The sequence below is a fragment of the Grus americana genome, chromosome Z (genome assembly GCF_028858705.1).
Source record: "Grus americana isolate bGruAme1 chromosome Z, bGruAme1.mat, whole genome shotgun sequence".
In the NCBI taxonomy this organism is placed as follows: Eukaryota; Metazoa; Chordata; class Aves; order Gruiformes; family Gruidae; genus Grus; species Grus americana.
The window spans coordinates 26,213,872-26,236,640 of NC_072891.1; the positions used below are offsets into that span (position 1 = coordinate 26,213,872).

The 22,769-nt window shown below is 40.5% G+C and overlaps 1 protein-coding gene across 2 annotated transcripts in view; it reads left to right on the forward strand.

Moving 5' to 3' along the window:
* Positions 1-22,769, forward strand: part of HOMER1 (homer scaffold protein 1) — a 93,917-nt gene that overhangs the window by 13,582 nt on the left and 57,566 nt on the right. For both annotated transcript variants that reach the window (XM_054808844.1, XM_054808843.1), the window contains exons 2-3: positions 12,643-12,799; positions 20,146-20,277. In XM_054808844.1, the coding sequence (XP_054664819.1) occupies positions 12,643-12,799; positions 20,146-20,277 (289 nt within the window). The remainder of the gene's footprint in view (positions 1-12,642; positions 12,800-20,145; positions 20,278-22,769) is intronic.

Below are 22,769 nucleotides of genomic sequence, written 5' to 3' on the forward strand. Positions count from 1 at the left end.
GTTTGAAGGAAAATGAGCAGACACTGTCATTCAGATTTTCACTGTATTCTGAGAAATAGTAATGCAACTAGAGAATTTACTTAAGTCATCTCTACAGATATCTCAAATTTGCTCTGGAAATGAAGAAAAGAAAAAATTTAAAACATCTGTCATGCAGTGAAGTTAACATTGACCTACTAAAATAATTTATTCCATCAGTCTCATGAATTTTAAGTTAATACGTCTGTCTTCCCCACCTGTTGTTAGGCATCTGAAAATGGGAGGAGACAAAAGACAATTCTTGGCTTCTGAGTCTTTCGCATTTTCTGTGCCTTGTGATATGGTGAGGGCCAAGGTGGGCTGCAAGGAGGCTGTTTCTAATGCAAGATATTGAAGGCAGAATCTGTTTGCTTGGTGTGCTCAAAGTATGCTAACTGATTTGTGACCAACTTTATTATTAGCACACTTCGTAATATGTTTGAGGTGGATATATATATATGTGTATGTAGAAACATTGATCAGAGCATGTAAAAATGAATGTGACATTAAAGCCATGAAGGCAAACAGGACAAAGAAGAGTATCTGAGACAAATATTTAGGGGACAGCTGTTTAAGGGACTCTTGTTCCTGATGTTTTGTAGGGTTGCACAGCCAGTGAGATGCCTGAACAGAAGTGCTGGTGAAATAGATTGGAAAAGTGTATTTATTTGGTCAGGTCAAATGAATGACTTGCAATGAGACAGGAAGGTAGGTCTGAGAGACAGATCAAAGCCAGGTCACTTGGATCCTGGTCTAAGACTTGCTCCATTCTCCTGTGCCTGGGTCTGCCAGCACAGGCAGTGTCCTGTCCTGCCACCACCACTGTCCCAACAATAAATTCATTGTGCTTAGCTTTTCTTGTCCTCTGTGGGGAGCGGGAACCTAGGCACTGATTTGTCCTGTGCATTGAAACTCTGCCAGCTTCATGCTGTTGATGTTAATAAATTTGTGAGACTGTAATCTCTGTGCTGTGCTACAGTTAATTTTAAATCTATGTTCTTTACTATTCTAAAGTTTACCAATAACTACTATCCTTCACTGGTCTCCTATGAATGGGAAGCTCAAAAGAGGAATGAGTTTAAATGAACTTTCTCATTGCTCTTCATAATTATGTTTTTGGGGGTTTGGTTTGGTGGTTTTTTTGTTTAATAGCAAAAGCCTTATTTCCCAAGGTATGGTAGTCCTAGTTCTAGTGATTTTATATGATGACTATAAATTTCAAGTGCTGACTGCAGTTGTCTTACAGTGCGTGCTTGTAAGATACTCCTCTGCCTTTCTTATCTCCCTTCCTCCTCTGGAAGGTCTTATGTATGGGCTTCCTGAGCATTTAGTTGAGATTGATACATGCAGAGTGGTTAATTTTTTCACCCATATGGACTATTTTATAGGATTACATCCTCATAAAGATGCCATCCACATCAGTGGATGTGCCAAAATTTTACCAGAAGGAACTGATTTCAGAAATGTTTTCTGCCCTACGTTTTGAAATAACCTGCTTTCCTGACTTGCTACCTGTGTAATACAGAAACTTTTATACATTGATGCAAATAATCATAAGTAGAGTTTTTCTTCTGATGAAAGTCCATAATTGCTGACTTTATTAGAGTTCTGCCTACTCACAGGTGTCAAATGTAGCCTGGCTTACATAAAACTATACTCTTTGCACCTTTATATGTTTTGCATGTATATATATGTTTTGCATATACTTCCTAGCTCATAGTAAGATGTTGTGAGTTTGGGGTGTTTTTTAAAGCCTAGGGTTTTAATGTATGCAAATATAGTGCAGTTGCTCCCCTTCCTGCCTGAATTGCTCTCAAATTTTAAGTAGTCTTTACAGGGACATTGACATTTCAAATATAATAGCTTTCTGAGAATTTTATGAAAATAAAGGTTGAAAAGAGTGCTTATTGAGAGAGCAAGAGCTCAACTCTTAATAGTCACAGAGCAATCCCTTAGGTCAGATGTTCTGCCCCAAAATGCAGGAGGGTTTCAAGTGGAAGTTCCCTTTGTTAGACACTGGAGGTCCAGCTGTGAGTTAGAATTTTGGTTTAGACCAATTTTTATTCATTCTGCTATTTGTACAAATACTTTAGAAAAACAAAACCAACTTGGTAAAGAAGAGAAAAAAGGGTTGCCATCATCACCAACTCCTTATTGAATGGAGTGTGGGACTGTGTGATATGCTGTCTCTTTAGGATGACACAAAATGATGCAGGTGTAAAATTGGATGAATATGAAGTTCTCTGTCACATTTCCACTGGAATGGGTACCATGGTATTTCTGTTACATCTAATTGTCTGACTTCATTGTAAGTAATACCAGGGCTCTGGAGTAATTTCTTATAGGCTGTTTTCCAGGGACTTTTATATGAACCCATCACAGAATAATTTCCAGTAGTAAACAGCTTTTACAACTTGGACAGTATCTTAGAGCATGTTGTGATTTCCTATTCACTGGACTAAAGCTACTAAGTCAATTTGAATTCTAAAACCAGCTGTGACTCAGTCCATTTAACATTAGTGTCACTGTTGTGCAGTTTAAGAGGGGAGTCCAGCAATGCTTTTGCTTATTTATATACCCTTTAACGGCAGAAGCTGTTTCATTGATTCAGTGGGGGGTTTGCCATTATCTTCTAAAGTTATTTGACATCTAAGGAACTTTAAAAATCTAATGTTTGAATAATTCTTCAGTATTTTCAAAGTCTGATCTGTAATTTCATAGGATTGGAATTACTTCAAACCATTTCTACCATCTTAGAAACTTCTTTGTTTGCATTTAAGACTAGAGCTCATGTGCAAAGAACATGGATGAAGATGCGTAGATGTTGTAGTGTGGGCAAAGGTGGAGGGGAAGGGGCAGAGTTTACAGGTTGGGATGTGAACCTTTCCTTCTGAAAAATAGGCAATACTAGGCATTAAAATGTCTATTGTAGATTTATAAAAATAAATGTTAAAATAAGAACACAGGCTACAATACCCTTGGAAAAGCAAAGTGTTGGAGCTGGCCACGCGGATTAAGCCAGCAGGCCTGGTAGCTGTCTTCTAGCATATCAGCAAGGTCTTGTCTCCTGATCAGCTGTGACAAAATACTAATTTCATAGAAATGTAGATATGAGCAGATCAGCAAATTATTTTTTTCTGACTTCCTGTATCTTATGTCTATCAAGTACTGTGCGATATCCGATTTCAAGCTGAAACACTTCAGTGGGTCAAAATTTCAGATCCTGGAAAATCTGATGTAGAGTATGTAATATGTTTCTGGCAAAGGTAAATGTATATTTTACTTAACCTTATAAGTTTAATGAAAGGTTCTAGAATATTTTTCTCCCTTCAAGTCCTGAAAAATTGCTGGTAGTATATGTGATGGTATGCTAACTTAGAAGTGGTTAAAGATCTAACAGTAAAAGCTGATTGTTAAATGGGAACAAAACAGTGTAGAAAAAAAGCTTGAAGGCACTGCTCTGTGCAGTACCTATAGAACATATTCTATAAAGTAAGCCATTGAACTTTATAGGTAAGTAGGCACACATATGTATTAACTTCTAACTGAATACAGAAAACTTAAGCTTTTTAGGAACAATTTCCTAAGCTTTTGCTGACCTTGAGTAAACCTGACTCAACCGCAAAACATAACAGCAAAAGGAGGTCTAAGAATGTAGGTGTAAAACTAGATAAACCACTGATGGGAGAGATTTCAGTCTGGTTGCTCAATTGTAACTTCCACTTTTTTTACTATCTCAAAGCTTGTTTTGAGACATTAAAGTTGTTACTGTATGCATGTAATATAGAAGGCAAAATCTTAATATGTACTCATTTCACAAGTATGTGCTATGTTTTGTTCAAGTACTTTAAGTTTACTTTTTATTTCAAGATGGCAGTTGTCAGTCACTTTCTGTCCAGAAAAAGATTTTAGTTCCATACAACAAGAAGTCAATGTCAAACAATACTGTCCCACAAGCTACCATATACACTAATCAGACTTCAGAGCATTTTTAGGAATAAGGAAAATTCTGTGGTTTTCTGTTGCTTTGAATTGTGTTTGCAGAGCTTGTTGACTCAGACTCCTGAGAAACCATTCGCCATGTTTAGATGCCATAGTTGACAAGTTAGTTTTGACTATAGCTGCACTTTTAATCACTCTCCTCATTTCTTTTCAGGGATCTTTCCTCAAGCTGCTTAGAGTAACAAAAGCTTGCTACAGCTTTAAAAACAAGCTAGGGAGAGTATTTTTTAAGACTGTAGCAGGGCATTGGGAAAAAGCTGTAGTCTTGGTATGCTGTCATTTGGAAAAAGCAAAAAGGTCTTTGTCGCATCCTAAATCTGAGGATAATCAGTAAATGCCTGAGCCATCACGCAGGGGATTCATGTTGTCTGATATGGGGAGAAATTACCTTGTATGACAGATATTATAGAGGCTCAGAACTCACTGTGGCCAAATTACCACCCACAAAAATGTGTGTGATGCCTACTGAAAGAGTTTGCAGTCCTTAGGAGTGCCAGAGCTTGTGTGCTGAGCATGCAGGCTGCTGCGTGGCTGTAACAGGCTGAGGGCAGCGCGCTTTTTGTCCAGTCTCCACTGTGGATAGGGAACTTGGAGCGTGGTTGTACTCCAGTTCTGAGCACAGGGATGTTGTCCTGTTTTTGGATGCTCAGGGCATCATCTTCCTCTGAAACTCTGAGACTGAAATCTGAAGGGTGGGATCTTACTCTGCTTGCAACTTGCAAATGTGATGGAAAGGACTTCTAAGGCACATTTTGTTGGACTTGTCTTGAAAACAGTCTTGCATGTGGACTCCATTTGCATCAAAACAATAAGTCTGCATAATGCACTTCGGAGTTTTTAAGATCCATACTGGGGAGATAGAAATTGCTGAAATGATTGGCGTAAATGTTCATTCTCATGAACTTTTTGTTACTCAGTAGATATTTCTGAGCTATTAAAGCTGAGCTGAGTAGGATGACCCCATCACACTGGACCTGCTTATTTATCGCCTTTTGTCCTAATGGTTGGGTAAAATAGTTCTGCTTAGAGATTTAAAACTTTTAGTGTATTTGAACACTTTAGGGATCCAAGAGGCTGTTACATAAAGTTTTAGGTCTGTTTTTTGTGTTTGTGGCAGGGAGGGAATGTCATGCACAACAAAACCATTTTGATTCAGGAAATTCAATTCAGTTTGATGAATGATGAAGTTGAAGACAAACAATTAAATAAACACAGAAAACACACCTCGTCTTCCTTATGGACACCTCTCCAACTCCTTCCTGGTCTGCCAGGTGGCACTCAGATGGTGGTCAGTGCCTGTGGTGGCTTTTTTTTTTTTTTTTTTTTTTTTTTTTTTTTGGGAAAAACTCAATTCCTCCATGGACACCAGTCCCTTCAGTGTTATACTTGCTCCTGTGTCTGCTGTCTGCTCCTGCTTGCGCAGCTCTTTGCTCCAGCCCCCGCTCAGGTGTCATCTCCTTCGTCTCTTCATCCAACCCCAGTCCTGATCTTTTGTCTGCACAGGGCAGTCCCCTGATCTCATCCCACAAGGTGCAGCACCCTCCCTACCAAAACCTTGTCAATTTAGCCCGGTATGCAGGGGAAAGGGAGGGGGGTCTGCAATTTTTAATTTTTTTTCTTTTAACATCGTTAACATACCATAAGGGGAGGGAAGCAGGACATCAACTAATGTAGAAGTTCGTACCTTCTTTTCAGTGGCCTTGTTTTTACAGAAACTAAGACAACAGAATCCCAGCCTTGAGAAGTCGTAGATGATATGGCAATGAAAGTAACTTTGGAGTCATGGTAAACAACAGTGTGGGGAAAGAAGTAAGAGGAAGGAGGTCTTCACATCAAAGAATAGATACTGCTTTTTAAAAAAGCAAATATTAATTATGAATTAGCAAGGAAGGTTCTTTCTAACCTTCTATATTAATTTAAGCTTCTTTTGTGAAAGCTTTAATTAGTCTAATGTGGAAAAATGAAACCTTAGATTCTTATATTCAGTAGTCCGCATTTTTTTTGGAAAAGGATGTGTTAAGACGTCAAAATGGAAAGAGTGTTTGAAAACAGTGTTCATTCACCTGTTAGGACACAGGCTTTTCTCCTAAGCCTAGCCTAGGACTGATCACATATCAATGAATGGATTTCTCTATCAATGATGAAAAAACTTGGTGTGACTCTTACCTGCTTAAGTGGTATTTCTCATGCTTTTTTAGTCCTCACATTGCTACAAGTCCAGGAGGATTTAGCACTTCTTTTTTTAGTCTGTTTGACCATTGTGATGTTGCAGTCTAAGCTGATTAAGAACAGCAGCATCTCAGTCTTAATGTTTCTGCCATGCCTGAGTGGACATTGCTAATAGTCAAACTGTGTTACTATGGCATTCTTCTTAGTTTATTTTCTTTTTGTTCAGCATCAGGATATTTCTGGAAAAATGAATTACTTCTCTTTGTAATTAGCGATGAGTTCTTGTTTTAGTTCCTATTAGTGTCTTTAATGAATACTAAATACTTTCTGGTAAGGAAAGAATGACAAGACAAAGCTGAAAGAGGAAGAGAAGAGAGGGAAGATTAAGGAACTGATAGGGTTTTTTACAGGATTGTTTTTTCTTATTTAAAGCTGTTCTCTTCTTCCTATCTCCACTCTACATAGACAAAAGTAGATTTTTAAATTTATATACATATGAATATATAGTATATTAATAAATTATAATACATTTTATATATATTAATTGTCTGAACACTTAGCAAGGGAAAAAGGAAACTATTTTCCTATTTAACTAATACTCCTATAACTAATATTACTTCATCTGAATTAATTGAAACTTCCAGATTGGGAGGGCATAACATCCTGTGTGGATAATGGAAAAACAAAAAGTTTGAGCTAAGATGGATTAGCTGCAGTTACAAATCTTGTGTTTTATGTATTACCTTTTGTTTGTTTCTGAATGTTTTAGCAAATCTCAAATTTAAGTAGCTCTATAGTATGTTGCTACAGAAAAGTACAGATGAGCTAATTGTACAGTGGCTTTGAAGGACTTCAGTGGCTCATCAGTGACTGATTCTATAAGACATTTAGTCCTGTAGACATAAGGTGCATAACTTGCATTTGTTTGAAGAAATAATCATTATAAACATTCATCATCAAGTGTCAAAATTTTGGTCTAATTCTAGAGACATCTGAAGTTTAGTGTCTTTGTCAGAAAAAAATCCTAATTACTCCAGTAATCTGGCTAGCTCAATGAAGAGAACTATGCTTTTTCCACAGAATCTAGACAGCTTGTCATTCAGTAAAGCTGTAGTTTCAGTTAAAACACGGAAAGAAAACACTGTAACTCTAGCTCTATCAGAAGTAATTTAAAAAGTGTAAGTTTCATTTATGCTGTTCCATACCTAAGTGTAATGTCTATACCAGACCCACACAGGTGCCCTGCAAACTGCTCTGGTTTGTCTTTGAGCAACACTACTGCACAATGAGCAGGCCACCCTGCAAAACAAGTTTAGCTGGGGCTATGGAAGACTTTTGTGCTGACAGTGCAGGAGAGCAGCAACTCAGGGCTGAACAATTGGACTTTTACTGACACTCCCATTTGCTTTACTTGTATAGTTTTTGCCTACCTTTTACATATTAAAATCCTAACCAGTGGTATGTTGAAAGTCCCAGTTGTGTGATGTACGGTGTTGTGACAGAATTTAGTATCATTGCTGGCCAAATGTGTATTCATTAACTACACATGTACACATAGATTAAGCTCTTGTTTCAGTTCATGTTGCCCAAAGCCTCATCCAACCTGGTCTTAAACACTTCCAGGGATGGGGCATCCACAACCTCTCTGGGCAACCTGTTCCAGTGCTTCACCACCCTCACAGTAAAGAATTTCTTTCTAACATCTAATCTAAATCAACCCTCCTTCAGCTTAAACCCATTACCCCTTGTCCTGTCACTACACTCCCTGATAAACAGTCCCTCTCCAGCTTTCCTGTAGGCCCCTTCAGGTACTGGTAAGCTGCAATTAGATCTCCCTGGAGCCTTCTCTTCTCCAGACTGAACAATCCCAACTCTCTCAGCCTGTCCTCATAGGAGAGGTGCTCCAGCCCTCTCATCATCTTCGTGGCCCTCCTCTGGACTCGCTCCAACAGCTCCATGTCTCTCTTGTACTGGGGCCCCCAGAGCTGGACACAGTACTCCAGGTGGGGTCTCACAAGAGCGGAGTAGAGGGGCAGCATCACCTCCCTCGACCTGCTGGTCACACCTCTTTTGATGCAGCCCAGGACACAGTTGGCTTTCTGGGCTGCAAGCACACGCTGCCAGCTCATGTTGAGCTTCTCATCAATCAATACCCCTAAGTCCTTCTCCTCGGGGCTGCTTTCAATCCATTCCTTGCCCAGCCTATAGTCGTGCTTGGGATTGCGCCGACCCACATGCAGGACCTTGTACTTGGCCTTGTTGAACTTCACGTGGTTTGCACGGGCCCACCTCTCCAGCCTGTCAAGGTCCCTCTGGATGGCATCCCATCCCTCCAGAGTGTCGACCACACCGCACAGCTTGGTGTTGTCAGCAAACTTGCTGACGGTGCACTCGATCCCACTGTCCATGTCACTGACAAAGGTGTTGAACAGTGCCAGTTCCAGTACCGACCCCTGAGGAGCACCACTCGTCACCGTTCTCCATTTGGACATTGAGCTGTTGACAACGACTCTTTGAGTGTGACCATCCAGCCAATTCCTTATCCACTGATTGGTCCATCCATCAAATCCATGTCTCTCCAATTTAGGGACAAGGATGTCGTGCGGGACAGTGTCAAATGCCTTGCACAAGTCCAGGTAGATGATGTCAGTTGCCCTTCCCTTACCCACAGATGCTGTCACCCCATTGTAGAAGGCCACCAACTTTGTCAGGCACGATTTGCCCTTAGTGAAGCCATGTTGGCTGTCACCAATCACCTCCTTGTTTTCCATGTGCCTGAGCATAGTCTCCAGGAGGGTCTGCTCCATAATCTTGCCAGGCATGGAGGTGAGACTGACCAGCCTGTAGTTCCCTGGGTCTTCCTTTTCTCCCTTCTTAAAAATGGGGGTTATGTTTCCCCTCTTCCAGTCAGTGAGAACTTCGCCAGATTGCCAGGACTTCTCAAATATGATGGAGAGTGGCCTGACCACTTCATCCGCCAGTTCCCTCAAGACCCATGGATGCAACTCATCAGGTCCCATGGACTTGTGCACCTTCAGGTTCCTTAGATATTCTCGAACCTGATCTTCTCCTACAGTGGGCAGTTCTGCATTCTCCCAGTCCCTGCCTTCTGTGACCTGGGCAGTGTGGCTCAAGCATTTGCCAGTGAAGGCTGAGGCAAACAAGTCATTGAGTACCTCAGCCTTCTCCATATCCTGGGTAACCAGGTCACCCATTTCATTCCGGAGGGGACCCACATTTTCCCTCGTCCTCCTTTTCTCACTAACGTATCTATAGAAGCTTTTGTTGTTGTCCTTGACATCCCTGGCCAGACAGTTTCTCTGGATTCCTCCCAGGCTACCTGCCCTTGCTTCCACCCTCTGCAGGCTTCCTTTTTTTTGTTTGACTTTGTCCAGGAGCTCCTTGTTCATCCATGGGCGCCTCTTGGTGTTCTTGCTTGACTTCCTCTTTGTTGGGATGCATCGCTCCTGAGCTTGGAGGAGGTGATGCATGAATATTAGCCAGCTGTCTTGGGCCCCTCTTCCTTGCAGGGCTTTGTCCCATGGGATTCTACCAAGCAGATCCCTGAAGAGGCCAAAGTCTGCTCTCCTGAAGTCCAGGGCAGTGAGCTTGCTGCGCACCCTCCTCGCTGCCCTGAAGATCCTGAATTCCACCATTTCGTGGTCACTGCAGCCAAGGCTGCCCTTCAGCTTGACATCCCCTGCCAGGCCCTCCTTATTGGTGAGAATAAGGTCCAGCATGGCACCTCTCCTCGTGGGCTCCTCTATCACTTGGAGGAGAAAGTTATCATCGACGCATTCCAGGATCTTCCTGGATTGCTTGTGCTCAGCTGCATTGTCCCTCCAGTGGATATCAGGGTGGCTGAAGTCCCCCATGAGGACCAGGGCTGGTGAGCGTGAGGCTGCTCCTATCTGCCTATAGAGGGCTTCATCTACTCGGTCCCCCTGCTCAGGTGGCCTGTAGGACACCCCCGCTATGATGTCCCCTGCCCCAGCACTCCCTTTAATCCTGACCCATAGGCTCTCGGTCGGCTCCCCATCCATCCCCATGTGGAGCTCCATGCACTCCAGCTGGTCACTGATGTAGAGGGCAATGCCCACTCCTTGTCTGCCCTGCCTGTCCTTCCTGAAGAGCCTGTACCCTTCCATCCCAACACTCCAGTCACAGGAGCTATCCCACCACATCTCTGTAATGGCAATAAGGTCATAGCCTTTCAGGCACACACGTCTCCAGCTCCCCTTGTTTATTCCGCATGCTCCGTGCGTTCGCGTAGAGGCGTTTCAGTTGTGCCCCTGATGAGGCTGACTTATTGGCTGGGGTGGCTGGAATTCTTTTGATGTATCTTCCCAGTGTTACCCCGTTGACTCCTGTTGCATCTGGAGCCCACGGCTCGTCTCCTCTAGGCTTCGAGCGTGCTGTAGTGCGTCCAGCATGTCTCTAGGCAGCAGGCTGAGGGCCCTCGCCAGTGCCCTGTCCTCCAACCTGGGCACATCATCCCACAACATGTCGCTGGCAAGCCTGATGTTATCCCCCTCCCCCTTCGAGCCTAGTTTAAAGCTCTGTCGATGAGCCCCACTAGTTCCTGGGCAAAGATCCTCTTCCCCCTTTGAGAGAGATGAATCCCATCACGGTTCATCAGGCCTGGTGCCGTGTAGGCCGTTCCATTGTCAAAGAACCCAAAGTTGTGGCATTGACATCAGCCACGGAGCCATGCATTTATGGACTGTGTCTGCCTGTTCGTCCCAACATTGCTGCCCTTAACTGGAAGGAGGGAGGAGAATATCACCTGCGCTCCCGAATCCTTCAGTGACTGTCCCAAGAGCCTGAAGTCCCTTTTGATCACTTTCGTGGTGCGTGTCTCTGCTTCATCCCCACCCACATGGAGGAGCAGCAGTGGGTAATAGTCAGAGGGGTGTACCAGGCTGGGGAGTTTCCTAGTGATGTCCTTGACACGGGCCCCAGGGAGGCAGCAGACTTCTCTGAGAGGAGGGTCTGCCCTGCATATCGGGCCCTCTCTACCCTCCAGAAGGGAGTGCCCTACAACTATAACCCTACTATAACTCCTTTTCTTCTTTGTTGGGGTGGTCACAACCCGAGGCATGGGCCTTTTGGGCCTACGTGCTACCTCTGGTGTAGCTTGACTGTCATCCATATCCTCGCTCGAGTGGCTTTCCACAACCAGAGCCTCGTACCTGTTGCACAGGGGTACATGGGAAGGCGAGGTGGGTGAGGAGGAGAAGGTTCGCCTGCCGCGCCAAGCGTGAACTTGTTTCCATTCACTCCCCTCTGAGGCTGCTGCCTTCTGCCTGGCAAGGGGAGGATACAGGGTCCCCTTCACTTTGGCTCTGGTCTGTTAGCTGTCCCTGTTTCTGTCTCAGGGAGGGCAGAGCTTGGCTCCACCAGTCTATCTCTCAGCCTCTCTGATGCTCCTTAACCTCTCCACTTCGTCATGTAATTCTGCCACCAGGCTGAGCAGATCATCCACCTGGTCACACTTCACACAGCCAATCTCACTACTGCCTCCCTGTGCCAGTGCCAAGCTCAGGTGTCCTGAGCCTGAGGGCAGGACAAAGGGTATGTTTCTTCACATCCTGGAAATGGGAGAAAAGTTAAATTCAACTTAAAGTTCTGGTACTTAGTATCTTTTGGAATTGATGGCAACGCTCCCTGAAGAATACAGCAATCTGTTTGTCACTAAAATGTAGCTAAATTTAAACTGACAACCATCTTAGTGATACTAAAATATTTTTAGATTTCTGCGCAATACTATACGTCCTGTAATGATCATGGGGAAAATAAGTTGTAAATTCTGAAGTACGGTAGCTTTTTTTTTTTTTACCTTATATAATTTTATTTGCTAAGTAGTTATCTTTGAAATATATATGTTATACATATTTAGTGTTGCTATGAAAATGTTCAGTGTGAAGCTCCAAAGAATGAGGGTTTCACAACACGTTTCTGGCCCTAATTAATGTTAGTTTTAGAGTAATTGCATTCAGATTAGGGCCTAAAATTGTTTAGAATTGTTTAGAAAAATCAGAGTATTAAAAGATTTTGAAGAAGATGGGGGTTTGAAGTCATACACATTCTGCAGTGTGCAGTGTAATGAGATGATGTCACACATGTATTAATGCCAGTTAGTTTAAAGGGATAGATGGAGGGTGAGGGCTGGGGAGATGACAGAACAGGGCTGAATCTATACTAGAGATGTCAGCCTTTATTTGACTTTACAGCTGGGTGCTGATTTTTGCCTTAGAAGGTTTGCACTTCGCTTGCATATGTATATTAAGGCACTTACCTGCTCTATGCAGCAACACATACGGAAGTTCTTAGGAAAAGTTTATCAATGCAAAGTGAAACATGTAGATACCAGGAGACACAGCTGACAGGTAACTTGTGTGCAGTGATATTATGTACAAATTAGATTCATGGCTTTTACGCTCTATCCTTCAGGGAACAACCCATCTTCAGCACCCGAGCTCACGTCTTCCAGATTGACCCAAACACTAAGAAAAACTGGGTTCCCACCAGCAAGCATGCTGTTACTGTGTCCTACTTCTATGACAGCACAAGAAATGTCTACAGGATAATCAGTTTGGATGGCTCGAAGGTAAGTTTTATTTCAGAAAGCTTGCTTGCTTCATCAATTTTTGTATTTATTTTCTAGTCTGATGTCCTTCATGTATCTTCTCAGATGCGTTTATCATTATCTAAGTAACAGATTAACTAACATGTTAAAATTATAAGATTGCTTCATTACATGTTTTAAATGCTTCATTACATGTTTTAAGTGTTTATTTGGAAACGCTATTTTCCATGCGTTCATATTTACTTTGATCAATCTATTGCTGAATTTAAGTGATGACCTGTTAGTTAATATTATGAACAGGCTAAAAGGACATTCCCTGTGAAATGCACTAAAAAGTACAAATAGGGTTACAATAACCTGTTTTCATCTCCGCATTCGATGATCTATCAATATCACTGGCTTCAGCATTATGAAGGACATCTGTTCAGTGGCCATAATCACTCAGTAAACCCTTTGTTACGTAATCTTTCCATTTTTGCTGTAGAGAATGTGAGGATTCCCTCCTAATAAAGCTCTCCATGGTAAGCTTTTATCAAAACTCAGTTGGTTTGGGGGTTTTGTGGGGGTGTTTTTGTTTTTGTTTTTCTTCTTTTAATTAGGAAGGATAATGTGTTGAGCTGCTGGTTGTTGTAAGAAACCTTGTCTAAGAAATTAATTTGATGTGGAGAAAATACTTGACTGTTCCTTAGGCTTTACCCCAAGTGGGTATAAACTCAGTAACTTTATGAACAGAAAACTCTGCAGTAAGGACATTAAGGATATATAGAGTGTAATCAAAAGTTGTAATCCTTTCAAGAGACTTTCATTTGCAACTTCTGGAGATGTATCAGTTCATGATGGTTGAAATGAAATATTCTGTTAGACCACAGCACAGATTTTGTGGCTATTGAAAGCTGAAAAATACTGCCCTGTGGTTTTGGTTTTTTTTAAAATATCCAGAGAATTGCTATTTTAAATGAGGAAAGAGAAGTATATAGAACTAGATCTCATATATATAGTATATATAGTATATAGTATATATCATAAAGAAGTATATAGAAATAGATCTCATAGTCAAAGATTTCTGTATGATACTAATTAAAGTAATTGAGACTTTTGTATCAAAGCTTACCAGAATTTTTCCAACTTTAAGTCTTACTTTTTCTCTTCCCTTCCCAGCATTCTGCAAATGATTCTTCTAGTTCTGTCAAATAACTAAAATACCTTTTGTTTGATTGTTTATGTATATAGACTTTGGGATTGGAACTAGATGCTGTATGAAATCAAGACTACCAGTTGTAATTTGTAGCACCTTAACTGATCTACACAGTTTACAAAATCCTTATTGTGGTATCTGCTGGGGTTCCTCTGCCTTTGTCCAAAGCTGCACCTCCTGCAAAGTGGCTGCTGAGTTAAATTGTCAAACAGTTGTTCATCTATTTATTTGTTCTGTTGTCTACTGCAGCATTTCCTTTACATTTGCAGCACTATTGGCAAGGTATATTGATAATGCAATCTATCACTTTTATTTACTCTCTCTGTGATTGCTGCTATCCTAATAATGTTTTCATCCAAGTGTTAGATGTCTGACTAAGATCTAGGATCCTAGTTGTGATTAAGACTGACCCATTGTTTTAGGCATCACAGCACTGCTCTGAAACATACACAGCTGAATAGCAGGGGACCCATGGAAGAATTCTAGGGAGGTTTTCAGCATAATTCCCAGAGATATATTTTTTTTCATTTTTAATTAAAGCCCTATCGTATGTACAAAGGGCTGAATATAAAGCATTTTTAAGTTTGGAGTGCATCCAGATAGTGTCTCTGCTAGATGGCATATAGCAGGGTGTTGGTAACACTACTGGTACCTGAGCTTACAATGCCTTATATTGCTGATTGGTCAGACAGAAGCGTTAAATTTGTAAGGGAGAAAAAGCTATGCAATTTAATTCTCCCCATTTAAGTTTTGAAATGAAACTGAATAAAGATGATTTTGTGGGGTTTTGGGGGTTTTTTTAAAACAAATTTTACATTGAAAATGGCTCAAATGCCCATGTTGCCAGTGGGCAAAACCACTTGAACCATACTGGTTTTGAAGCTGTCATGCCCCTCCCTCGGAGGGAATAGATCCGACCAGATTTTATTATATACCTTGGTGCTGGTGGGGTTTACAGTACCCTGTGGGTTTGTGTGGTGGAGAGAATAATGTGCATGTGGCTGCTCAGTTACAGCCGCTCAGGTGCTGAGCAGTAAGACAGTAAGCGATGGCAACTCACATGTATGTTATGTTCACTTAGACTGCAGTAAGGAAAGTTTGAGAGAGATATACTTTAGATTTGAGTGATAATCATAATTCTGTCCCACATCCTTCCCTGTCACCGGGTCAGTGGGTTTCATTAGGATTCCTGGATAAAATTTAACTTCTGTACTGATTGTCTGAAAGTCATTAAATCTTTCTTCTTGAAAAGACAATGACATTTTAAAGACGTGATCTTCACTCACCTCTGAGGGATGCTATTGTACATTGCAGATTCCTACTTGAATTTGTTTGTGGAGATCTTCGGTGTACGGGGGTTGAGAGAGGGGTTTTTTCTTCCTTATTCCATATCAATGGGTCTGTGAGCCAGATTCAGCCAAGACAGATCCTATAGAAGCAAGTTCTGCTTATTTTTAATGCATTCTGTGTAATGTTGTTTTCTGATGCTAGAGTCTCCTCTTAAAATATCTCGCACAAGAAATGATGCATCTCGCTCTATCTTGACTCCAGGAAATGTTCTACGACCATAAGATTCACAGATTGGTAGGGGTTGAAAGGGACCTCTAGAGATCATCTGGTCAGTGTACAGGCATATTTTATAGTCACATACAGTATCTGCATCCCTGTTGCCCATGGCAGGGAGATTCTGATGCAGATAATCTCACAGAACTCAAGGCTGGTTTCCGTGACCTCTTGAGTAAATATCTTTTATGCGACCTTTTTCTCCTACCAGTCTACAAATCAAGAGAAAGCCTGAAAAATAAAATTTCTTATGCAATGTGACATGACAACATTGAGCAGTTGTTGCTAAGGCTTTCAGTTCTCATTAATTATATAGTCATTTCATAGCTCCTTGGAAAAATGTGGTTTAGTACTTCTTTCTCTTAGGTGATGGAAGGACACCTCCATTATTTCCCCAGTAACATTGCAGACAGAGACTAGGGTTATTCCCAGAATCCCACTGTCTTTTCCGTTCAATCTCTGGCAGTCACTGGTAAAAGAAAGGAGAACAAGTAATGTGGTTCCCATGGTACTAGTTAACTCTCTGATTTTTTTTTCACAGATGCAAGATAGGAAAAAAATGCTAATAATTTGTGCTCATCTCAAACAAGAGAAGACTCTGGAAAAGAGTGGTTTTCCAGTCTGTAGGTTCCATGGGGCTTCTAAGTCACGTCTCCCATCAGTGTTACTGCAACAGATGATCTTTACCTTTAAATGGCTGTTGTAAAATAAACTAGTCACATATTAAAGTGATAACCTGTTTAATGCTAAATAGGAGTTTTAAGTAAAACCTGTAAGCACAGGAGCACAGGTCTTCGGTGATCTTCCTCTGAAGAAGTTAAAAAATACTGTGTGTCTTTATTATTATTGCCATCAGTTTTCACAAGATAAAATCTCATTTGACCGCTGGTGTGTATCTTGCAGCTATTGGATTTGCAATCAGTAAAACGAACAGCTAAGACACATGCCCTATTTTCTCATAGCTAAGCTAATATGAAAGGAAAACATGAAAGCTCTTTTATTATTCCAACAAAATCTAAAGATAACAAAATCAGTTTTCTTCAAAAGCTAAATGTCTGCCTGTCAGATTGACTCTGTTCTGTTTTTAAGATATTCTTGTACATTTATACTAACAACATTCTTAAAAGTTGATGAAATATTTGACAATTGTTATACTAGTAACTCTACAGTGAAATCTGGCATGGAGGAGAGCAGTTAAAGCAGTACCTATTTGAGTAGACAAGACAGCCTTAATTATAAATTCTAAATTAAAAAAAATATTTTTTAAGCTGAAGATATGAAGGATTCATAGCTAGTATTTTCCAGAAGTAGCTGACACTGACTGCATTTGTAGTATGCTCTAGAATTGCACTTTTTAAAACCATAATTAATTTAGCAAGTGAGAGATCTAGCATACTAATGCTTTTAATTCAAAGAGGATTGAAAGCCTTGATTTCCTTGTAAAATTGGTAAATCTAATGAAAGGACTCTTTTTTATATCACTGGGCTGAATGTAGTCTTCCCAGTGAGAAACTCGCTGTCTTTAGATTGGAGCCTCCTTATTTTTCTCTGCTGGGAAATAAAGGGAACAATCATGGCTTTCTCAATACAATTACTTTCAAAAAGTTTTCTTCCTACCTTCCTCCCTTGCAAGGAAGCAATTTGAGAGTCACTGTAGCCCAGCCTAAATGCAAACTGCTGTCAAAGCGGATATCCCATTCTGGTTCGGGCAGTCTGTTCTGGGTTCTCTCTTGTGCAGCCAGCCACGTGGTCAGCTGAAGCAGTGAGCAGTCTCAGCTAAAAACTGGTTGCTTTCTCCACGTTTTTTCGCTGGGTTAATTTGCAACCAGATATGCCACTGTCACTGCTGCAAATGTCAGTCCTGCAGGCTTTAAACCTGCCTGTTGCTTGGAGGTCATAAGTCCCTGTCCTCAGAGTCATCTTCTGTATTGAGGACATTACATCCATGAGATAATATGCACACTCTCAGATCTGTGATGTAAGTTCAAATTAATCAAGCAATGGATGGAACTGGGGCTTAAGCAAGCTAGACAACATAGCTAGAGCTTGAATTGGGAGGAATGCTTTTTTCTAGTCTGTCCCCAGGTTATTTAATTTCAAACATATTGCTGTTGACAGCTTCCACAGCAAGAGAAGTTGAGCATTAAGTGAACTTGCACAGCTCTGTTGTGGGCTTCCACCAGGTTATTTCAAAAGTGGGCTTCCAAGCACTAACAGTGTACAAGAAGAAGAGAAGCATACAAGAAAAAGAAAAAAAGAGCTCCAGAACACCTCCTTTCCAAGTAGTCCACCTCCCTGTCTCACGTTACCTCCTCTGTCCTATATGGCATAGACAGCTGTTTTCTATGAGTTGGAGGCCGTTGTGTGAGTGCAAGCCTGCTGGCTTTGTTTGGGCTCCAAACCTTATACTTAAAGAAAGGACAATGATGTTTGAATTACCAGTGACTCCACTGAGCAGCTTCTGCTCTATGAAAATCTGAGATGTTGTGTGGACAGTTAATGCTGGAGATGGTTCCCCAGTCTCTGATCACACAGCAAATCCTGTCCTTGACCTGATGACTCTTGTTGGCTCATATGTAAGCTTTCAGGCATTCCAGAATTTTCCAGGAGTTGTTCACAGTGGTAGCCAAAACTTGAATTTTGACGCAAAGGTTACCAGAGAGAACTGCCTGCTTGATATCATCAGCTACATCCAGATTTGCTCTTCTAATTTAATGCGAGTATAGTGGAGCTGCCAAAGCCACTGCGCCAGATGCCAGTTTTGTTAAATTCAATTGTGCAGCAGTATCTTTGCTTGTCTTTCTACATGTTGCAATGCAATGTGGTTCTCTGAACTTTCTTGCAATGCTCCTCTCTGCCCCTTCACCTGAGAATCACCGTATGCACATGGGAGCTGTTTGTGGGCTTGGCTGACCTCTCAGCTGTAAATTTTTCAGGCTTGACCTGTAGAATTTAGGGAAAATTTTATGTTGATGGTAGCTGTGCTCCAGTCCTACCCAAATCTCAGCAAAAGCAAAAGGTGCTAAATAAACTCCATAACTACTCATTTTAATATCCACCCAGAAGGCCATCTCACACAAGTAGTATAGGCTGATTTTTGGCTTCTATAAGATCTTGAGCTTGGGAGAGCAGTACTTGGTCTCTCTGATGTTGAAGTTTCTTACTGTCACCATCCTGAGAAAATACTGTTATTCTCTACACATCTGTACAGTTCCTGCTATTCAAAGAATAAAAGAAAGATTTCATTATTTACAACAGAGAAGATGGTTTGGACCCTGTGGGTTTTGTTGCTGCTTTAGGATTCTTCCGTGATCACTGGCTTTAACGAGCCAGGGGTAAGGCAGAGGTTATGGTTTCATGGAAGCAGGAAACATGCACACTGATGCTCAAAAGATGCCCTCCTCAGTACTGTAAGACAATTGCAGTAGGACACATACTGACAATAACCTTTGGAGCACAGTAACTGGTATGTAAGAAAGATTCTTGCTGCATTGTTCTGCTCGCAGTGTGTGCTATTTTCTGAGAAGTTTTAAGGACATTCTCTTTCACGTGGGTGTTACAAAGCACCAGTGATTCATGAAAAGGGCTGTGAATTATTTAACAAATGTGGCTGAGACTCTTAGTAGCATCAGTCAGATGAGAAACCGTGCCTGCATTTCGCTTCAAATACACATGTCTTTGGGTTTATGGCTAGTCTTTCTTGTTCCTGTTGGCTGGTTATAAACTGTACTAACCATTATGGTTTTTTAGTTAAATGAAACCCATTGGTGTCACTATAAGACTTTATCCCGACATACTTGAAGTCAGCTGGACAATTCCATATCGCAGATTTAGAGTATGTTAGACTAACTTCAGTGTGATGGAAATACTACTGAAATCCATGGTAAAACTTTAGTTGCTTTTAGTGGAACCAGCGTATCATCTAATAGTTGTGTTTTTTTGTTCACATTACCAGAAGTCGTATGCTGGAGGATATGCTGCTTCCATCCTGTCTGTAACAAAAACTAGAGAAGAAAAATTATTCTAAGATTAGCTCTTCTTCTACAGTTAGTGTTTGACCCTGTCACTGTTAGGCATGCTTGTGTGTGTATAAAGGAAAAACGGAATCTTGTAATACAGAAGCTGAAAAAGAAATTGTGCTTCTTGTTTTATTGCATGTTTTCCAATGAGAATCACATATGGAACGGGAGTGGGGGGAATGCAACAGTGAAGCTTACAGTGGAGCTTGAAAGGCATTGCCTTAGGGGACAAAGAAGTACACTTGTGAGACAAAAAAGGACTTTGCTAATTCTTCTATTCTGATCTCATTAGCCTATGCATGTGCTTTAAATGACTTTTTTAGACTTGCTGACTACCAAATGACTGCTTGCAATTGCAAACAGGTGCCTCCCCCCAGATTTTGCTCCTTTTACAGAATGTACACGAAAATATACTTTTGTAATTTTAGCTGTGATTGAATTAGAAAACTGTTCCCTAGTTCCCTGTGTGTGTCTCATTCAGTGTACGCAGATACTTGACTACAATGTTGGCATTTTCAATTATGAGTAGTCATTAAAAAAAAAATCAAAACCACAAAACCCCTTTTGTTACAACTATTACTTTTTTTCAGGCAATAATAAATAGCACTATCACCCCCAATATGACGTTTACTAAAACATCCCAGAAGTTTGGCCAGTGGGCAGACAGCAGGGCGAACACAGTCTATGGCTTGGGATTTTCATCTGAACATCACCTTTCAAAAGTAAGTATGACCAGTGGCAACTATTCAGCTAGTCAAGTGGCCTAAGATATTTGATTTCTGCTCATTGTAGTGCTCACTACTGTTGTTATTTAAAAATAATTTACAAAAAAATGCTCTGTATTGATCCTTATAATGTAAAAAGACAAAATGTGATACCTGCAAATTTTCTTTTAACTGATGGAGGAAAGGAGGGAGATTTAAGCTATCACAGTGTATGTTGTTGACGCTTTCTAATTACTCATTTGTTAGTTTTCTCTTTTTTTAAAGTTGTTCTTCCATTACAGTTTTTCATGATAGAATTTAAAGGAGTAGACAATTTAGTGTTTCTTCTGTATTTAGATCTCCTAGGAAAAAAATTGTTGGTAGTCTTCAGATGCATTTTTGTCTTTTAAGCCACATTCACTTTCACTTTTCTAGCATGGCTTAAAGTAAAGTTAGTGGGACTTATATTCAGTGTAAAAGAAAACTACATTTTCTTGTTGGAATACAAAAGTTGAAATGTTTACTAAGGAAACTCTGTGCCGTATGTGAGGGTTTTTTTCTGGTCTACTTGTGCAAGAGGGAAGTATGCCTTATTCTGAGGAAAGTAGTAACCCCTGTTGCTCAAAGTGATGGTGTAGTTCCTCTGAGCACCTTTTCTACAATACCTATTGCTATTGATACTTCTCTGGTAGATGAGTCCAAGAACCTGTACAAGCCAGAGCCAATTTTCTCCTGATGAGGAATTTCAGTTCAGTTTAAGAACAAGTCTCTACATTAAGCAGAGAATTTTCATCTCTGAAGTATACAAAAGATCTGGAAACCCAAGCGCAATAAAAGGAATGTACAGTACATGTTTAAGTACGGAATAATGATTGGCTTGCTATTTAAAAAAAATAATCATACCAGCCCTTTTGAGAAAGTGATTGTCACTATCCAAAGATAAGCATAGGCCTGTTAGAAAACCATTAAAATGAGAACCAGTACATCTGCTTTATTTGGACAAATGTTAACACTTGTAAGAGTTCTTCCTTTCGTAATCAGATAGCTTTCATTTCCACAAAGCAACACAAACACAGGAAATTCTGAATGATACTAATATTGCAAGTGCATTTGTGCACCTATCATTGCTTCAGTGAACTTGGAAACTTTGTCACTTACTAAAATTGGTGTGTATGTCCTAGAGGCACTTGCTTACCAATGGCCTAATACCTTTTCTTAATATTTCAGTGGATTTAGCATGAATGCTAATTTAATTTACCTCTCTTGTAGACCAGCATGTTTTCCTTAATCACAGAATGCTTCTTTGGAGGAAAAGCATCATGCTGTAGTCATGCACACTCTGTGTTTGGCTGACTTTAAACACTAGGTTATCCTTGCCAGTGAAAATACTTTGGGTTTTTTATCTGTCCTATCGTTGACTCTTTTCTTGCTCTCCCCATGCAGTACTTACTGCCTTCTTAATTATAGTTGTTTCAATCCCATTCTGTCACTGCCTTCAAACAGACATCTAAGAGTTTTAAGTATGCCCTTGGCTTAAAACTTTATATTGCTGTTGAAAAAAATAGTCTGAAAAGCTACTGTAGATATTTTGTCTTCAGTACGTGTTGGATTAGCACACAAATCTGTTGAGAAGAATACCAAGTCGGAGACCTTTTCTGAAGCTTATGTTGATGAATCTTCAGGACCTTTTCAGCAAACTGTTCCTGTTGAATTATATTTTAATTATCAAACTGATATTCATGTGAGTCAAAACTGATCATGGGTAATAAAATTCATAAAGGTAAAACTTTTTGTGTTATTTTAAAACAAACATATTTGATGGGGGAAAGGAAACTTTTCTTTAGATTACAGTCTATTCAGTCACTGAAGTCAGTAGATAAGTTGGTCTTGGAATCAGAAAAGCTGAGTTAGAAACCCTGTGTCTGCTGTGTAGCTGTAGAGAATCACATCTATGTTCTCTTTCTTGTCTTGTGTCTCTGCTCAGATTACTAACTCTCACTTCTGTGCACTGGCATTGCACTCTGGTACACCTAGTACTGTAGGACATGAAATCTAATTTAGGGCTTATGATACCACTGGATATTAGTAATGAGGCTAACAAATAAACTGTATTAGTGGATTTGTTCAGGAACAGGTTGCTTCTAGAAGTTGCCTTAAAAATTGATTCTGGAACTTCTTTTCTGTATTTGATTTATCAAAGTCCTTAAGTGAACAGCCCTGTTGTATCTGATTTGTTTTGCAGTAGCGTCTCTGGGCCTCAGTGAAATATTTCAAGTTCCAGGGAGCAAAAGACAGCCTGCAACCACAAAAAACTTAGTCTAGTCTGTGACTGACTGCAACAGGTTAATGAAGCAAATAATCAGAGCAGATAGAATAAACTGTTTATTCTTAGATCATTGTCTGCTTAGCTCATAGTAAATGTTTGACTTTTGAACTGTTCGTTTTTGGTTCACATGCCTTCGTCCTCCTGAACTATCTGCTAGGGTAAAGTGGAACAGCGGTAACCTCTT